This window comes from Chiloscyllium plagiosum, chromosome 25 (genome assembly GCF_004010195.1).
Source record: "Chiloscyllium plagiosum isolate BGI_BamShark_2017 chromosome 25, ASM401019v2, whole genome shotgun sequence".
Lineage (NCBI taxonomy): Eukaryota > Metazoa > Chordata > Chondrichthyes > Orectolobiformes > Hemiscylliidae > Chiloscyllium > Chiloscyllium plagiosum.
In genome coordinates this window covers 5,059,030-5,077,429 of record NC_057734.1, presented here as the reverse complement: position 1 = coordinate 5,077,429, position 18,400 = coordinate 5,059,030, and the positions used below count along the sequence as shown (strand labels likewise).

General features: G+C 39.1%; 1 protein-coding gene across 15 annotated transcripts in view; it reads left to right on the top strand.

Annotated features, from left to right (window-relative positions):
- The window catches only part of arvcfb (ARVCF delta catenin family member b), a 315,865-nt gene that overhangs the window by 195,657 nt on the left and 101,808 nt on the right, over positions 1-18,400 (top strand). For all 15 annotated transcript variants that reach the window (XM_043715403.1, XM_043715405.1, XM_043715417.1 and 12 more), the window contains 2 exons: positions 7,991-8,149; positions 13,854-14,449. In XM_043715403.1, the coding sequence (XP_043571338.1) occupies positions 7,991-8,149; positions 13,854-14,449 (755 nt within the window). The remainder of the gene's footprint in view (positions 1-7,990; positions 8,150-13,853; positions 14,450-18,400) is intronic.

Here is an 18,400-nt window from a genome sequence, read left to right as displayed (position 1 = left end):
TTCAGGACAGGGATCACAATCTTTGCTTTGCTCTTCTTTCTTGAAGAGACAAAGATGTTTGTGCAGATGCTGCAGGAGTGCCTGCATTTAAGATGTGACAACTTGTTGTGCCAAGACAAGGAGGCTGTCTGTGGTCTCTGGATCTTCTTTGTTGACTCCGTTCTCTTACAAGATAACTGTAGGCAGTGTTCCACCCATCCATTGTTGCAGCTGGAGTTGACCTTCCTTGCTTTTTGTTCTCATTGTTTTCACTGGACCTGTTTTCTTTGCTGTGAACCTCTCATCTTTCAAACCCTTTTTTGTGTCTGACAGGTTCATGGGAGGTATCTTGTCAGTGGATGAAAAGAGTTAACATGCTTTCTGATTTTGTATGTTACTTTGCTTCTTATTTTCAGTCTATACCAATTGAAGTCAAATGAATAATCAAAAGTGACAAAGTACTTAAGGGAGAGTTAAGAATGCTTACCTCCACTTGTACCAGCTCACAAATAATAATAATTTAATTATGAATAGTCAGATAAATATACAGCACAGAAACAGACCCTTCAGTCCAACTTGTCCATGCTGACCAGAGATCCCAAATAAATCTAGTCCCATTTGCCAGTGTTTGGCCCATATGATTCTCAACCCTTCCCATCCATATACCTATCTGGATGTCTTTTAAATGTTGCAATTGTACCAGCCTCCACCACTTCCTCAGGCAGCTCATTCCATACACGCACCACCCTCTGTGTGAAAAAGCTGCCCCTGAGGTCCCTTTTTAAATCTTTCCCTTTCACCTTAAACTTATGCCCTCTAATTTTGGACTCGGCCATCCTGGGGAAAACATCCTTGTCTGTTTACCCTATACATGCCTCTCATCATTTTATAAACCTCTATAAGGTCACCCCCTCAGCCTCTAACACTTCAGGGAAAATAGCCCCAGTCTGTTCAGCCTCTCCCTATAGCTCAAACTCTCCTGGCAACATTGTTGTAAATCTTTTCTGAGCCTTTAAGCTTCACAACATCCATCCTATAGCAGGGAGACCATGACTGCACGCAGTATTCCAATAGTGACCTAACCGACGACCTGTACAGCCGCAACATGATCTGCCAACTCCTGTAGTCAATGCATTGACCAATAACTGAAAGCATACCAAATTCCACCTTCACTATCCTATCTACCTGTGACTCCCCTTTCAAGGAACTATGAACCTCCTCAAAAAACTCTTAAAATAGTCAGACATCATATCCCTTTCATGGAACGTGCTGACTCTGTTTGGATTAGGTTGTGATTTTCTAAATGTGCCACTGTTCCCTTTAATATTAGGTTCCAGCAATTTTCTAAGATGTTAGGCTAATTGACCTATAGTTACCAACCTTTTGCTTCCCTCCCTTTTTGAATATGGATGTCTCATGGCAATTTTCCAAACCTCGAGAACTACTCCAGAATCCAAGGCGGTTTGGAAAATTACAACCAATATGTCCGCTACCTCTGTTGCAACTTTTAGGATCCAAGTTAGTTAAACAATGCAACCCCTGAAGCACTTGAGCATACTTTACTGTTAAAGGCTTTATGTAAATACAAGTAATCATTGCAATATTGGGTTAATTTCCTCCTCCATTTCTTGTGCTCCTCAGCTTCGAATGATCCAAACAGTTGTTTCTGTTTATTTTCTCTTCCATTTGAGTCCATTTTTGATTGCAGTGATACTATGAATGTTGTTTCCAGTAAAATCTTCTACCACCCTTCTAGATTTCACTCCAGTGATTGCCTTCTTTGTGGTTGAACTGAGCTGCTTGTGTTTTATCCTGTGTAAAACGTAGCGACTGTTTATGATCAGTGTAGGAGTGTCAGTAGCTGGGTTCCAACAGGAAGTGTGATTGTGTAGGAATTAAATACTATTGTTTGAACTGCTGTTTCCTTTGAAACAAAAACAAGCTAAGCATGAATGTGGAAGTGCGATTAGTTGTTTACATGAAAGCTTGGGTTGGCAGTGATTCTGATTGGGTGGCTAATCTCAATAAATAAGCAAGCTTGTTTTCAGTTTGCAGGATTGGGATTTGGGTAAACTAGGATACTGACTTTACTGGGTTTGGATGCTGCAATTAATGTCAAGATTGAAGCATGCTCTGTCTTTGACTCAAGAGTCTTGGATAAGGTGAAATGAGACATTCTCCAGTTACTGGTGCGAATGGTGTTAAACATGGAAAACAGTATAGCATCTTGGAGAAACTGCCATATTTTCAGTGTGTGCATGAAAGCAAACAATGTTTGTCGTTAACATTGAAATATTCAAAAGTTGTTATTTATCTCCAACCCTTTGACTACTTTTGAAGTATAGTCAAATTATGTGGTGAAGAGTAATAACCAGTTGGGCACAAGTTTTCCTGTTGATAGCTACTATTTGGGGCAAAATAGAAAAATTTAATACCATAGTTATTGTTTACAAGAAGGACAATTAACCAAGAGTAGTGAGCTCTTAACTGGTTGTCTTTTGGTTAAGTTCTTGTATATTTTAAATAATAGTCTGTGCCACTATTCTCTGAATCCAAGAAAGCACTGTTATGGTATGGCCCAGCTGCTATATTATCTGGTGTCTGAACAGCCCTGATTTAATGCAAGGGACATTCAACACTTTTTACTGGTGTTTTCAGATGATAGGATATTAAAAAGTATATTGAGGTTAAGTCAAACTTAGTTGACAACCCCGAGCATGCACAGTAGTTGCAAAATCTCTGAAATAATTTGAAATAAAGTGATAAAAATCTAACAAACTTTGAGAAAAGTTAAAAATCTCACAACACCAGGTTAGAGTCCAACAGATTTAATTGGAAGCACACTAGCTTTCGGAGCGACGCTCCTTCATCTGGTGATTGTGGAGGGCTCGATCGTAACACAGAATTTACGGCTATAAATTCTGTGTTACGATCGAGCCCTCCACAATCACCTGATGAAGGAGCGTCGCTCCGAAAGCTAGTGTGCTTCCAATTAAACCTGTTGGACTATAACCTGGTGTTGTGATTTTTAACTTTGTACACCCCAGTCCAACACCGGCATCTCCAAATCAAAACTTTGAGAATTGGGGAAAAAGTAGGTAATGAGATAAAAAGCTGACTTTTTTAATCTGCTTAATATTATGTGCATACACATATTAAAAAGAAATCAAGTGAGTGTGTAGTCATAATTTATCACTCCATTAAACTTTGTAAATTAGTGGCCTTTTTTATGTTGCTGTTTGTAATAAGGCAGTCTTATAAATGGGATGAGTGTGTATGTGCTCTACAGGCTTAATAATTATTCTGCATTTGTATATTATGTTCTGGGACAGTTGGAGAAAAAGGCTTCAATATAGAGGCTGGAAAAGAGGTTGCAATTTTGTTTTAAATTGGAAGTTTCAAGGAATTGAGAAGTTAGTCATAGAGATGTGCAGCACTGAAACAGACCCTTTGGTCCAACTGATCAATGTTAACTAGATATCCTAAATACATCTAGTCCCATTTGCCAGCATTTGGCCCATATCCCTCTAAATCTTTCCTTTACATGTACCCATCCTTTTAAATGTAGTAATTATACCAGTCTCCACCACTACTACTTTCACACATCACCCTCTGCGTGAAAAGTTTGCCCTTTACTTATGTCCTTTTTAAATCTTTCCCCTCTTACCTTAAACCTATTCTCTCTAGTTTTGGACTCTCCCACCCCAGGGACCTTGTCTCGTCACCCTATTGGTACGACCCTGGGTAAACCCTCCTGCATAGTTTAAACCAGCAATACAGAAAAGATCTATCCCATGCAGTAATCTGTGAAAATTCAAGAGCCCAAGTGAAAATTAACAACTTTATTTCCTAACGTATAACAGAGAATAATTAACTAAAACTATTTACAACTCCTTCCTCTAACCTATCTTTTACCTTCCCTATCTACAATACCTAGTCTAATAAACCCTCCAATTAAGATTTACCAAAAATACAAATTTTCAAAACCAGCCAGATGTTGAATCTTCTTTTTCTATCTTCCTCTGTCTTCTTTTCTTCTTAGGGATTTCTGTTTCACAGGTTACTGGTTGATAAAGGTATCTTTTTAGTAGAGCTATTTTTCTAGGCAGTCTGCAGATGCTGATAGCTTGGCAGTTCTCCTCCCAACTGTTCAATTTTCCCCGGTCTTATACCCCCAAAGCATTGGATTGTGCCATTGGCTTTTAAGAATATCCATATACTAAACTCAAACTTGGTTGGAGTTTAGTATTTTTCGAGGCATAATTTAAACAGATTGACCTAATTCAAATCTGTTTTGTCGTTTCCAGGCAGCCAGCTACACTAGCTACTGGACCACATGTTACATTATATCTTGGTCAGAACACTTGGTGCTGTCAGGTAGTTCTGCTAGCTTTTAACTCTCTCAAAGATACAGTACACCCACATCTACATAACAACAGTGTCCATGCCCCTCATGATTTTATAAATCTCTATAAGGTCACCTCTCAGCCTCCAATGCACCAGGGAAAACAGCCCCAGCCTTTTCAGCCTCTCCCTATAGCTCAAACCCCCTAATACTGGCAACATCCTTGTCAAGCTTTTCTGAATCCTTCCAAGTTTCACAACATCTTTCTTGTAGCAAGGAGATCGGAATTGCATGCAGTGTTCCAAAAGTGGCCTAACCTATGTCCTGTACACCTGCAGCATGACCTCCCAACTTTTGTACTCGATGCACGGATTAATAAAGGCAAGCATACCAAATGCTGCCTTCACTATCCTATCTACCTGTGACTTCAATTTCAAGGAACTATGAACCTGCAGTCCAAGGTCTCTTTGTTCAGCAACACTCCCCAGGATCTTAGCACCCCGCCCCCCCCCACCCACCCATTAAGTGTATAAGTCCTGCCATCATTTGCCTTTCCAAAATATAACATCTCGCATTTATCTAAATTAAACTCCATCTGCTACTGCACGATCAACATTTTGTTGTTTTGAGGTAACCTTCTTTGCTGTCCACTTGACCTCCAATTTTGGTGTTATCTGCAAACTTACTAACTATACCCCTTATGCTCAGATCCAAATCATTTATATAAATGATGAAAAGCAGTGTACCCAGCGCTGATCCTTGTGGCATACCGCTGGCCACAGGCCTCCAGTCTGAAAAGCAACCCTCCACCATCACCCTCTGTCTTCTATCTTTGAGCCAGTTCCATATCCAAATAGCTAGTTCTCCTTGTTTGCTATGTGATCTAACCTTACTAACCGGTCTACCATGAGGAACCTTGTTGAATGCTTAACTGAAGTCCATATAGAAAATGTTCACTGCTCTGCCCTCATGAATCCTCTCCATTACTTTAAAAAAACTCCAAGTTCTGAGACATGATTTCCCATGTATAAAGCCATGTTGACTATCTCCTCATCAGTCCTTGCCTTTCCAAATGCATATAAATCCTGTCCTTCAGGAGTCCCTCCAACAACGTAGAGTCACAAAGATGTACAGCACAGAAACACCTTGTCCACCTTGTCCATGCTGACAGATATCCCAACCCAATCTAGATCCACCTGCCAGCTCGCGGCCCTCCAAACCCTTCCTATTCATATACACATTCTAGATGCCTTTTAAATGTTGCAATTGTACTAGCCTCCTTGCCCATCACCAATGTCGGGCTCACTGGTCTACGGTTCCCTGGATTTTCCTTACTACCTTTCTTAAATAGTGGCACCATGTTAGCCAACCTCCAGTCTTAATTGCAGCTATTGCTGACACAAATATCTCAGCAAAGGGTCCAGTAATCACTTCCAGCTTCCCAAAGAGTTCTCTGATACACCTGCTCACGTCCAGGGATTTATGTACCTTTATGCGTTCTTGGAGTAGTGGTGCTGAAATATATTGATTGGAACAGTTGTTCTCATATGAGAAAAAAAATGAGTGCAGAAAGTATAAGTTTTAGGAATTGTAAAATCATTATTTTAAACAAAGAAGAACAAAGAAAATTCCAGCACAGGAACAGGCCCTTTGGCCCTCCAAGCCTGCACCGATCCAGATCCTCTATCTGAACATTTCGACCTTTTCTTTCTTGAATTGTAATGTAACCTGGGAGTTTATTTTAACTTGGTCATTAGCCTGTTGCATACTTGCTATCTCTAATTTGATGTTGAGACTGGGAGAAATTTTATCGTTAATACCGACCACATGGCACGTAAGAGAATCTGGCAAGGAGGAAACCTGCCAAGTAAATGCTGGGATTAGAACAAGTTTGTTTGAGCTGTTAGGAGGAAACATCACAGCTCATGCTACTGAATCTGTTATTCTTGGATGTTTTGGTTGACGCAATACTTGCAGTATTTAACTGATACATTCATTTCATTCCTACCTAGCAACAATAAAGAAGGAGCTGTAGTACTTCGAAATTTAGAATATGATTATAGATATTCCCAATTATAACTTCACTGCCCCAGCAGCTTTTGTAAACGTAATAACATGGTGTTAGAAATGACTATTTGGAAAATGTGTTTACTAGTTCAGTTGTACTACTTTAACTGGTAGCAGAGAAAGATTTGGAAGCTTATTAGGATAGTAATGAATATATTAGAGCATTAGCACAATCTTTCCTGAGTAGTGACTGTTAATTGATCATCTATGGTTAGAGGAGCCAATCCTGTCTACTGCACAAGCCGAGTAAATACTGAGCAAGTAAAGGTGGTGTTCTTTGAGGATCTTTTGGGTTGTTGCTGAATATTCATGGGCAAACTTTCCTGAGCCAGGTAGTTAAAATAGAACTGTTTTCAGCTATATTACTGACTGTTGTCGACTGATAACGCACATGTTAATCAGGTGGTGACTCTGGCATTTTGAGAGTCATCCTGTGAGCTTGAAATTCAGATATTTGACGGCTACAAAATTGGACCTAAATGATTTCTTTAGATTAGGTTGGGATATCTGGTCGGCATGGACATGTTTGACCAAAAGATCTGTTTCCGTGCTGTACATCTCTATGACTATAACTCTATAAATCTGTTAGCTTAAATCAAATATGGAAAACATTTTTTATTTTGAAGATAGAAATGTCGAACTAAAAGTATACTGGTCACAGTATAAGAACATAATTTAGGAACAAGACAGGACCATACAGTCCATTAAGTTCTGATCTACCATTCACTATGAACATGGTTAACCTTGGGTTTCAAATCTACTTCCTCTCCTTGCCTCCACATCCAGTAATGACCTGAGACACCGAACTCTCTTGATCTCAGCCTTGATCCTTGTTTGCATGAACATATTTCAGACTTGGCCACTCAGCCCTTTGAGCCTGCTCTGCTATTCCACGAAATCATGGTTGATCTGATTTTAATGTCAACTCTACGTTCCTACACTCTATATCCCTTTACATTCCCTTGTTCTAGCCACTGTCACTAACATCAAGCAGAAGGAATTAAAAAAACTCAATCTATCTGTCTCACTTTTCAACCTGTTTCTCTTCGCAGCATTTCTCCCCATAGAGCTTCATTTAGTCAACGTATGTTATGAATACAGATTGTAAATAGCTGAGACCTCAGCACTGATCCTTGATGCACTCAATCCTAACTTCAAGCTGCCTCATATATCCCTGCTGGCTCCATCCTGTCAGCTAATTCCCTCTCCTTGCTAATCTTAACGCCTTCTCATCCCCCTCCCACCCCAAAGAAAACCATGAGCCCTTTCCTTGTGTATTACTATTTCATGTAGCTCTGCTGTCTAAGCGATTTTGCAACTGAACTTCTAACCCCATGATTTTATGATTTACATTTTACCTTTTCTGTAACATTGCTAATTTTCTGGCATTAAGGGCCTCATTCATGGGAGATGGTTAGGTCTTCCTGAGGGGGGGAAGTGGAAATCTGTGATGTACCTTCTGAATTCAATTTAGTGAACTTCCTGCATTATCCAGCAAAAAAGCTGATTTAAGTCAGCACAAATAAATATTGAGAAAGATAAATCAACATGTGCTATGCAATTAGCCACAGCTTACAACATATTACGCTTAATTTGCAGGAACAAAGCCCCAGTAATCTAACTTCAAAGAAAACGATGCAGGAGCCGCAGGAGTTGGTGGAAGAAACTGTTACAGTTGAAGAGGACCCAGGCACTCCCACCTCTCATGTATCTGTGGTAACATCAGATGATGGAACTATAAGACGGACTGAAACAAAGGTAAAAAATCTTTGCTTTTCCCTTAAGAGGCCATATTTTAACAGCAATGGAGATCACACTCAACTGTTCTCACAATCACCCATTTCAGTATATCCATCCTTCTCTGCTACTTCACTTGATACATTTTTATCCTGCTATTCCAAAATTATTGTGCTACTCTGAAGCAAATTTCATATATTTTCTTTTTCTTTGGTTTTCTTGAGAATGTATGTCAAGGGAGCAAATTATGCAGAGCTAGTTTTTTTTCTCTAAAAGCTGTTCCTTGGCTCAAGGAGACTCTATCCTTGATTTTTTTTCAGAGGGGTAATACACTAGGCCGGGCTCCGATCAGTCTAGTTTAGTGCAGAGATGAAAAGGATTTTGAGGCCTTTTCTTTATAGGTAAACAGATGAGACTTCAGGCCAAAGTGGTCAGGTTTTAGAAGTGACCTGTATAATGAAGGGGGAGTGGTCAGCTCTCTAGCTGAGCAATTTAGTTCAGTCCAGAACAGGTGGGAGTTCAACAGTGAGCTGTGTGTAAACTCTCTCCTCTGCCTCTCTAACTTCAACCTGTAAGCCATCTGACCTTTTTTAGTACTGTGTTTTAAAAGGAAGTTTGCTTATAGGTACTGTTGTGTATATTTGGAACAAATACTTAAGTCTAGTTTGGATAGACTGAGTTCTGTAGGGGCGCGTTATTCTGTTCTTCATGTTTTATTATGTAATTTTGTGAAGAGATTTTTTTGTTTGATTTAAACCTGGTAGTCAATCTCGCTAACTTAATCCGGGTAATTTTCACTGTACACTTGCCGAAACAAATCGCAAAGTTATGGTCTGGGCTGCCTGCTTAAGAATGTTTTGAGTGGCCTGGTCTAGTCCATAACACTACCAATTAAGATGTGGCAGTATTTATTACATCTGATGACATCTAATTTGTTTCAGCACAATGGGGATAGAAAGTGACATTAATTAAGTTGGAAGAAAAATTAATTTAGTTTCAAAAGAAGTCAGTGTGTTCTGAAATAACATTATAATGAGGCATTTTTGACCATGTTTAGTTATATTTGAGTAAATATCTGGGAACTGACAATTTGGTGAGCGAACAGCCATTATTGTGCTTTGCATGGTGTTACAAATATAGTCTTCCTTGTGTGCAAATGATAGGGATAGTCCCAGGATGCAAGGTGTGGCCTGTAATTGATCTGAAATGTTGCCTTTGCTAGTGTTTTATAAGAGTTTGCGTTCCCTTGTTCAGTATTTGGATACTGACAGAGCTAGCAACTTATTACTTCGAGAAGTAAGTGATAATTTAGTCTTGCTTTGCTGGAATATGAGCTCTTTGTGCTAATGTTATGGAATTGGATTACTGCAACTTCAAGATCAGCATGCTTCTGGGAGTTTGGAGGGTAAACATGCCAGTTTTATTTGTTTCTCAAAATCTAATGACCCTATGATGACAGGAAGGTTTGATTTCTTGCAGCACAAAATTCTGGTCTACACTTCAACACTTCTGGTATGGCGTACTGGAAATAGGCCTGCTATTCTCCAAAGTAAAATATTTCATAAAGTACTCTAAGTTGCCAATTTATCTGACTTTCAGGCCCAGGTTGATGGAATGCATGGACTCTGTTTCTATTCTCAACAAGAGATTAGTATTGATTATAAGACTCTGGCTACGAGTAAACTGCTGGCATATAATGCTGCAAATTAAAATCCTCATCCCCTGTCAACTCACCCGTATACAGTCGAATAGGGAACAATAGGTTATTGGCAGAGAGGACCAACTGGAAAGACTATATAATTCGTCTTTGTTCCGCGGTACTGTTGTTAACTGATCTTTGATTCTTCTGTTGGCCAGCATGTTGCTCCATTTATTTTTCTTCAGATATTTCCACTGGTCGGTAAGAAACACAATATTGTTGCTTCACTTAAAAAAAAAAGTCTCTAACTTTTAAAGTGTCGGTTATTGCAGTTGTTAAACTTAAAAGTTGCAGCTTACAATAACCGTTGCAGGAAAGATGAGCTTTGTTTAATTTTAAAGTCAGTTTTATCTGCAGAGAACATCGGCACTGTTTCTGAACTGGGAAGAACTGAACACTTTTCTATCTAACTTATTCCCAGCTCCAAGCTGCTCAGCAATCTGAGAACTAATCACAGGCAAAATGTCTCTGTCATCGATAACTGGTTATGAATCCATGGACCAATCAACTTGCCAGCAAAAGCTACATTGGTACACCTTGGCTCCAAATCACTGCAATTTGAACGATAGTTGATGTGATGCTTGCTATGTATGTACGGTTACTTTCTTTTGAAAGCATAAACCACCCTCCAAAACATAGGTTTTAAAACATACTTCTCATTTCAGTTCAGTTTTTTTTTAATGCCCAAAATGAAAAGATATAGTCCACCCTCCTCATTTCACAGAACCTTCCTATGCAGTTATAAGTGGCTTAACAATGCTTTGCACAACACAGGAATGTTCAGCCCTGTCCCAAAACCCTGAACAGCTTGGATTGGAATGAAGTCCTGACAGGAGCGGAGGGTTTTGTAATTTCTGATTCAGAGAGCCTAGGGGTACCTGCTATAATATATGACGTTGTGAGTACATATCTTGAGCAAAACTGGTCTTCGATTGACATTTGTTAGAAGTAGCTTATCTGATGAGGTACTTTTTGAGCACGATTGAACACAGTGGTCTTTGTTGGCACAGATGTGCTTAACAACCGCTTATGCTAGGCATTTGTTTATCATTGCCAAAATCTGAGCCACAGTACTGGATTACAGCCAGTTTAATTGACTACATTCTTCTCTCAGAATCCAGTATTTCTGTTGTGACCCCCCTGTCAACATGCAGATTTCTGCACATAACACTGTCTTTAATTAATTGGAGAAGCCAAGGAGTGTATATGTGCCTAAATATAGAACAGCCATTTGATTTATCCTTTAAACAAGCATTTAGTTGGCCACATACTATTTCTGTAAGAAGCATTTTTCACCAAAGGTTAGTGATGGGTTTCCACAAGAACAACCCGTTGCCATGGTAACATGCTCGCTTTTTGAAGTCTTGTGCCTTGGCTATCAATAAGGTCTCCACCTGCCACTGGCGACTGCAGTATTTGTTTTTAAACAGCCAGCAACACTTTATTCCACATTGGACCTGGAACAGGATAGGGTGCAGGGGAGAGCACTGAGCAAGTGTGGAAACCCATGAATATTTTTGAGTTTATTAGTGGGATTACCTTTACAAGCAAAACACACAAACATATTCTGCTTCAATTTAATACTGACCTAGAGGTCTTTATGTAATTGTTTTGTACTGTGTCCAGCTGAAACGGCATTATTAATGTCTCCCCATGTCATTCTAAGTAACAAACCAACCAGGACTTGGCTTGAAGTTATGCTGTCACTCATGTTGCAACTGACTGAAGATTAATCAAGATGTATTGCTGTACAAATTCAAATATGGCTGCACCCTGAATGACATGTCCCTCTCTGGCATTGTGACACAGCTTTATTCACTGATGCCAGGTCCACACTTTCTTAATGGACTCCTTGCTCTTAGGCAAGTTATTACGTACAGTTCAATGTTCTGAATTGTGGAATGTTCATTTTGGTATGAAGCTTCCTTATTCAATGTTGACAGTTCATTCAATGGTGGTCTAAAAATCACAGCCCAATTTGTTGTTTTATATCTCAGCAGCACATCAAATAAAGCACCTTTGTAATATTCCAGAATCGTTCTCGTTACTGATTTGAATCAGTGATAGATATTTGTGCATAGTGGTTTGTTTCTTTACAAGTTAGTAATTTTAAATTCTAGTAATCATGTTGGTTTAAGCAGAGAATGCTAATTTAGAAAGTAATATTTGAACTAATTAATGGCAGATATCTATACATACTCATATGACATACAGTGCTGCTTGAGTTTACTCTTTGAAATGATTTTGTGATGTATAACTATGTTCAAAACAATAATCATAATCCTGCTATTAATTTGGAAATAGAGGAACCTCTCTTGATTAGTGAAACATTGGGCCTTCACATGAGTCTTATTGGTTTGATTGCATTGCTTTCTTAGGAATTTATCAACCTGTTCAGAGATGTTATACATACCTCTGGAGCAGGTGCGACTTGAACCTAGGCCTCCTGGCCGAGAGGTAGGGACTGCACCACAAGAGTCCCTGCATTGCTTTTATAAGCTTATATCAAAGTTCCATACCCTGTGAAATGCCAACTCCTGCTTGGTAATGATGGTTGTCAAAATTGTTGTCCAGTGCACCTTCTCCTGTTGTGGAAATTCTGATTGTTACGTGCCCAGTATTAATCCAAGTTTGCTCATCATTCATGTGTTTTAAATAGTCAATTGCAAGATTAGTTTTTTTTTCTTTGGTGTTTAATTCTATTGCCAGGTTAGCAGCATCATAATCCATGTTGTGTTCGTTCACCATCTCAACACTAAGTTGAGACTGAGTGTTGGATGTATAGTTGTAAGATTATTGAATTTAAATTTCCCAGTAGTGAGACCTTAATTTGTGAGAAGTATTCTGATGTCTCTGAAAGGATGATTTTATTTTTGCATGTTGGAATCAACAAAGCATGAGTTTTTTAACATATGTGACAATGTTTGAGTCAATTCTTCCAGCTCCGAACTTGAGTCTTTTAATATTAACATTTGAGCAAATAACATGCTATTCATTTTGCATTCTGAATGTGAACAGTTGCTCTTCAAAGTGAACATGATTAATTTATTATCCAACAATAATGGGCAGCATGACAGCTGTAGTGTTATCCATGCCTCAGCTGTATTTGTAATTAGAACAATGGATGAACAGCTATAGGACGCAGATGATGTTTGTTATCCACGTTCAGAGGTAATGGTATGACGGGAGATGCAGTTCCGTTACTCGCCTTCAAATCCCTCCCCAAGCGTTCTCAACTCCAACTGATTATTTAATTGAAAATGTCAGAGATGAAGTTTTTGAAAATGTGCTGGGCTACCCCCAGAAGCTCAGCTGCTAAAGGCCTTAATTGGTTTTGCTGTATAGCCCAAGGATCTCAAATTTTGTTTGTGATCAATTTTCACCTGCTGCAGTTGAGGCTTGTACCTGAAATGAAGCATGCTGGAAAGCCACAGTAGACATAGCTCAACAAAGAGTTGGCATTGTGAGTACAGGAAGAGAATAGGTTTGGCCACCGAAGGGAAGAAAAAGCACTTTTTATATGAAATATTCTCTACTTCTGATGATTTTCTATTTATTTTAAACCAGTTTCAATTTTAGTTATAGATTGAAAGCTTCAGCTACATTATTATATTTTGGAAAATCAAAATTTCCACTTGGTTAAGAGACTGCAATGAATCCATTAAAATGTTTACATTATTTGATGTTTTTGCTATATAATATTCATTTTTCCTGATCTGATTCATCTGCATATTTGCAACTTTTGGATTGCTTTTTGTGTTCACCAATAAATTGATTTCACATCAATCCTTGTACATTTGAAGCATTTGCATGATTCTTTCATTTGAGTCTCCAGAGAATTGTTTAAAATAAATAGCATATTCAAGTGTTTATACCCTGCTGTACATCAATATCTATGCCTTACCAACACTTGAATAAATCTGGTTTCTCTTTGTTGAATTTCTGGTGAGATTAGTATTACTCTACTGTTGTGAAGTTCTTGTTAATCCTTATGCTCTTGAACATTTTTATTCAATTTGTTTGCAGGTTACTAAAGTGGTTAAAACTGTGACAACTCGAACCGTTCGGCAGGTGCCACTTGGGCCAGATGGATTGCCTGCAGAGGGGTCTTCTCCTGCTGGCAGTTGTACAGATTCTATTGACAGAAGATACATGAAAAATGGAGACCGTTATATTACACCACAAGCAAATTCTACTTTAACCAGAGGCTATACCAACTATCCCGATGCATACGAGAATCGCCATGATATGTACCGTTCATACACTGGTCAGGATGGATTTGCTGATGTATCTGATAACTATGGAAGCCTATCACGAGGTGTACATTACCGCCCACGCTATGCTTTTGTGCCACGAGACAACTATAGGCCAGATGAGAATTACACATTGCTGGGTAGAAACAAGTATGCTGTTGCCCAACCGCAAGTGCAGCCAGATGGCAGTGTTGACCTGAGCCGATCTCAACCAGAGCGTTTCCAACCAGAACCTTATGGACTTGAAGATGACCACAGAAGTCTAGGACCCGATGATGATGGATATGAATTAGATGGGGAGCCAGAACCTGATTATTCCACCGCAAGTCGAAGGGTGCCGACACGAGCTAATGGAAGAAGACCAAGGAGGTAAGAATTAGATTTCAGCAATGATGGCTGGAGTCCTTCATCTTGTACGAGCAATACATTGTAAGCGGCTGAATTATGACTTACTGCAACTCAACATAATTTTGACCATTTTTTAATGGTGCACTTGATCCATCCATCCTGCACTTTCCTTTCCACCTTTTCACTTTTATACTGTTTGCTTATGATTATTTTAGGAGGGTCAGAAATGATCGTTTGGTGTCCTATTATTATCACTACCTGTTTGCATTCCAATTTAATTACTCCTTATTGCGTAAATGGCACGTATTTTGATACCTTATTGATTGTATACCATTAAACAGGGTCAATATAGTTTTGCAAAACGGAAATAATGTTTGACATGACCTTGAGTTTTTTGAAAAGGTAACAAGGAGGATTGATGAGGGCAGAGCAGTAGACGTGGTCTATATGGACTTCAGTAAGGTGTTTGATGAGGTTTCATATGGGAGACTGGTTAGATCTCATGGAATACAGAGAAAACTAGCCATTTGGATACAGAACTGGCTCAAAGGTAGAAGACAGAGGGTGGTAGTGGAGGGTTGTTTTTCAAACTGGAGGTCTGTGACCAGTGGTGTGCCACAAGGATCAGTGTTGGGTGCAGTGCTTTTCGTCATTTAAATAATTGATTTGGATGTGAACATAGGAGGCACAGTTAGTAAGTTTGCAGATGACACCAAAATAGTGGACAGCGAAGAAAGTTACCTCCGCATACAATGGGAGCTTGATCAGATGGGCCAATGGGCTGAGAAGTGGCAGATGGAGTTTAATTCAGATAAATGCGAGGTGTTGCATTTTTGGAAAGCAAATCTTAGCAGGACTTATATACTTAATGGTAAGGTCCTAGGGAGTGTTGCTGAACAAAGAGACCTTGGGAGTGCAGGTTCATAGCTCCTTGAAAGTGGAGTCACAGGTAGATAGGATAGTGAAGAAGGCATTTGATATGCTTCCCTTTATTGGTCAGAGTATTGAGTTCAGGCATTGGGAGGTCATGTGGCAGCTGTACAGGACATTGATTAGGCCACTGTTGGAATACTGCATGCAATTCTGGTCTCCTTCGTATTGGAAGGATGTTGTGAAACTTGAAAGGGTTCAGAAAAGGCTTAGAAGGATGTTGCCATGGTTGAAGGATTTGAGCTGTAGGGAGAGGCTGAATAGGCTGAGGCTATTTTCCCTGGAGCGTCGAAAGCTGAGGGATGACCTCATAGAGGGTTATAAAATCATGAGGGGCATGGACAGGATAAATAGACAAAGTCTTTTCCCTGGGGTCGGGGAGTCCAGAACTAGAGGGCATAGGTTTAGGGTGAGAGGGGACTCCAGGGGCACTTTTTCACGCAGTGGGTGGTGTGTGAATGGAATGAGCTGCCAGAGGAAGCGGTGGAGACTGGTACAATTGCAACATTTAAGAGGCATCTCAATGGGTATATGAATAGGAAGGGTTTAGAGGGATATGGGCCAAGTGCTGGCAAATGGGACTAGATTAGGTTGGGATATCTGGTTGGCAGGAGTCATGAGATTAATTTGATACTCAATGCCTTGAAGCTAAAGTTGGACACCTAAATGGATTAAGGTTTTCTAAAGAATAGCAGGGTTGCTGCTTGGTGCTTTGTCTGTTGACAACATGAAAAGAGGAATTTGGTGACCTAATGGTTCACTTAACAGTGTTTGTTTCTCATCAGTGATTTGGTTGTGCAAGCATCAGGATGTTTCAGCAATCTTCTCTCCTATCTTAATGATACAGTCTACTGATAATGTAAAGCCCCCTAAATTGTCCAATAATGTGAAATGTGCAGTTTAATTAAGAAAGCAAAGTGGTAATTTCAAACTTAATGGTTTCAATTATCCTATAATTTAGATTAATGGATTTTGAATTAAGCAGTTTGTATTTGTATTCTTCAAATTAAGTTTGGCAGGAACTCAGAATTAATTTAATAGATAGACGAAAACTTACAAATTAAAACAATTATCCTTATCCTCTTCTCTGTTCTTTCTTCAAAATTGGAAAATTTGTTGTCATAACTCCAATCAAATCCAACTTAATTTGCTGGTAATTAAAAGGAATCTTTAACATGATAAATTATTTATAAGGGCCTGAGAGATAACATTTACTTGATTTAGTGTATGAATCTGGACTGATTTATTCTCATGCATCTTAAATAATTTAAATCTAAATACTTTTATCCTCTTAGACTTGTATATGGGCAGTCATGATGAGTTGATTTTTAAAAATTAGTCAAAAGTATGTCCAAGTTCGGAAAGTTGATGGAAACATGGAATCTTATACTAATGTAGTCAAGTCACACTTGCAGTTAATGTGGATCATACAAGGCAAAGCAAAACTGGGGAGGAAAGGTGAGCATCAGAAGGATAGGTCCCTTGGAAGGATGAGTTGCAGGAGAGGGAAGTTTGAAGGGAACAGAAGCTATAAGGAGAGGAGTTCACAAACCTGGAGTTGGAAAGTGAGTGTGAGGATGCAGTGGATACTTAATGCTATCAAGTATGACTGTGAAAGGGATGTGAAACAGATATGGGGTAGCCAGCAAGGACGTGGATTTAATGGGGAAAATGGATTAAAACACTTCCCCAGTGCATGAGAGAGATTTTAGAAAATCTGTTACTTATGGTTTTGACTCCAGTTGGGATTGAACATCATTGTTTTTTCCATTACAGTCAATTTACCAAGTAATGATTTCCCTACAAGTACTTTGCAAATGTAATTGCTTTCTTCAAGAAGAGAGGAGGCGACCAGGAGGAAACATGAACATGTTAACCTAACATCTGTTGAAAGGAAGGTGCTAGAATCCATTATCGAGTTTATGACAGGATATTTAGAAAATTTAATCTGTGTGGTCAGGCAGAGCCACCATGGCTTTGTGAAAGGGAAAATGTTTTAAACGTATTCATCAAGAGTTTGCAAAGAGCACACAGTTCTCTTTTTCTTGTGCAATACTCATCCCTATTGTTGAAGACAGAGAGCAGAGGCCAGGTGCTTTCTTGAGATTCTGTTGTGCATTCACTCCACTGTGGAACAGTATGGTGTCGTAATTTAAAGAGACATTAATCAGATCTAGCATGCAGTCTCAGATTGTATGTTCCCATAAATCATTTAGTTTTCCTAAATAGCTTTGACTTAATTTTGGCTAATCTTTTAATCAACACTTAGTAAACATATATTTCTAAAGGAATATTGGATAAATTAATTCAAAGCAAGTATTGCTTCTGGATAATCTTCTGTGGCATGTTTTCTGAAGCGCTGTAACTCCTATATTTTAGGAGTTGATGTTTGGGAGGATCAATCTCAGAGGCATATTATAATAATGTGATTTAAAAACAGGAAGGTTTTAACTAAAACTTATTGCATATTCAATTTCGTTGTAGTGTCATTTTTCAGTATACAGATTTGACTAGCATGACCTTTAATTTTGAGGACTACTTTTAGTTTTAAATGCAAGCTTTTAGATATGCTAATACTTTAAGGAGAGTCATCTTCTAAGAAAATTACACATTTTTAAAAAAATTGTCAGCCCTTTTCGACCTTCAGCCTTACTAAATTTAGCAATCTCGGACTAAGCCCCGCTCTCTGCAACTGGATCTTCAATTTCCTGACCCATAGGCCACAATCAGTGAAGACTGGGGACAATGTTTCATCCTCACTAACACTCTACACTGGAGCCCCCCGGGATATGTACTCGGCCCCCTACTGTACTCGCTGTATACCCATGACTGCGTCGCCAAATACCAGACTAATGCCTTTTACAAGTTCGCTAATGACACCACCATAGTCAGTTGAATCTCGGATGGCCGATGAAACAGCCTACAGATGGGAGGTGGAAGACCTGGAAAAATGGTGCACTGAGAACAACCTAGCTCTCAATGCTAACAAAACCAAGGAACTCTTTATTGACTTCAGGAGGGATGTTATTCATGACCTCCTCC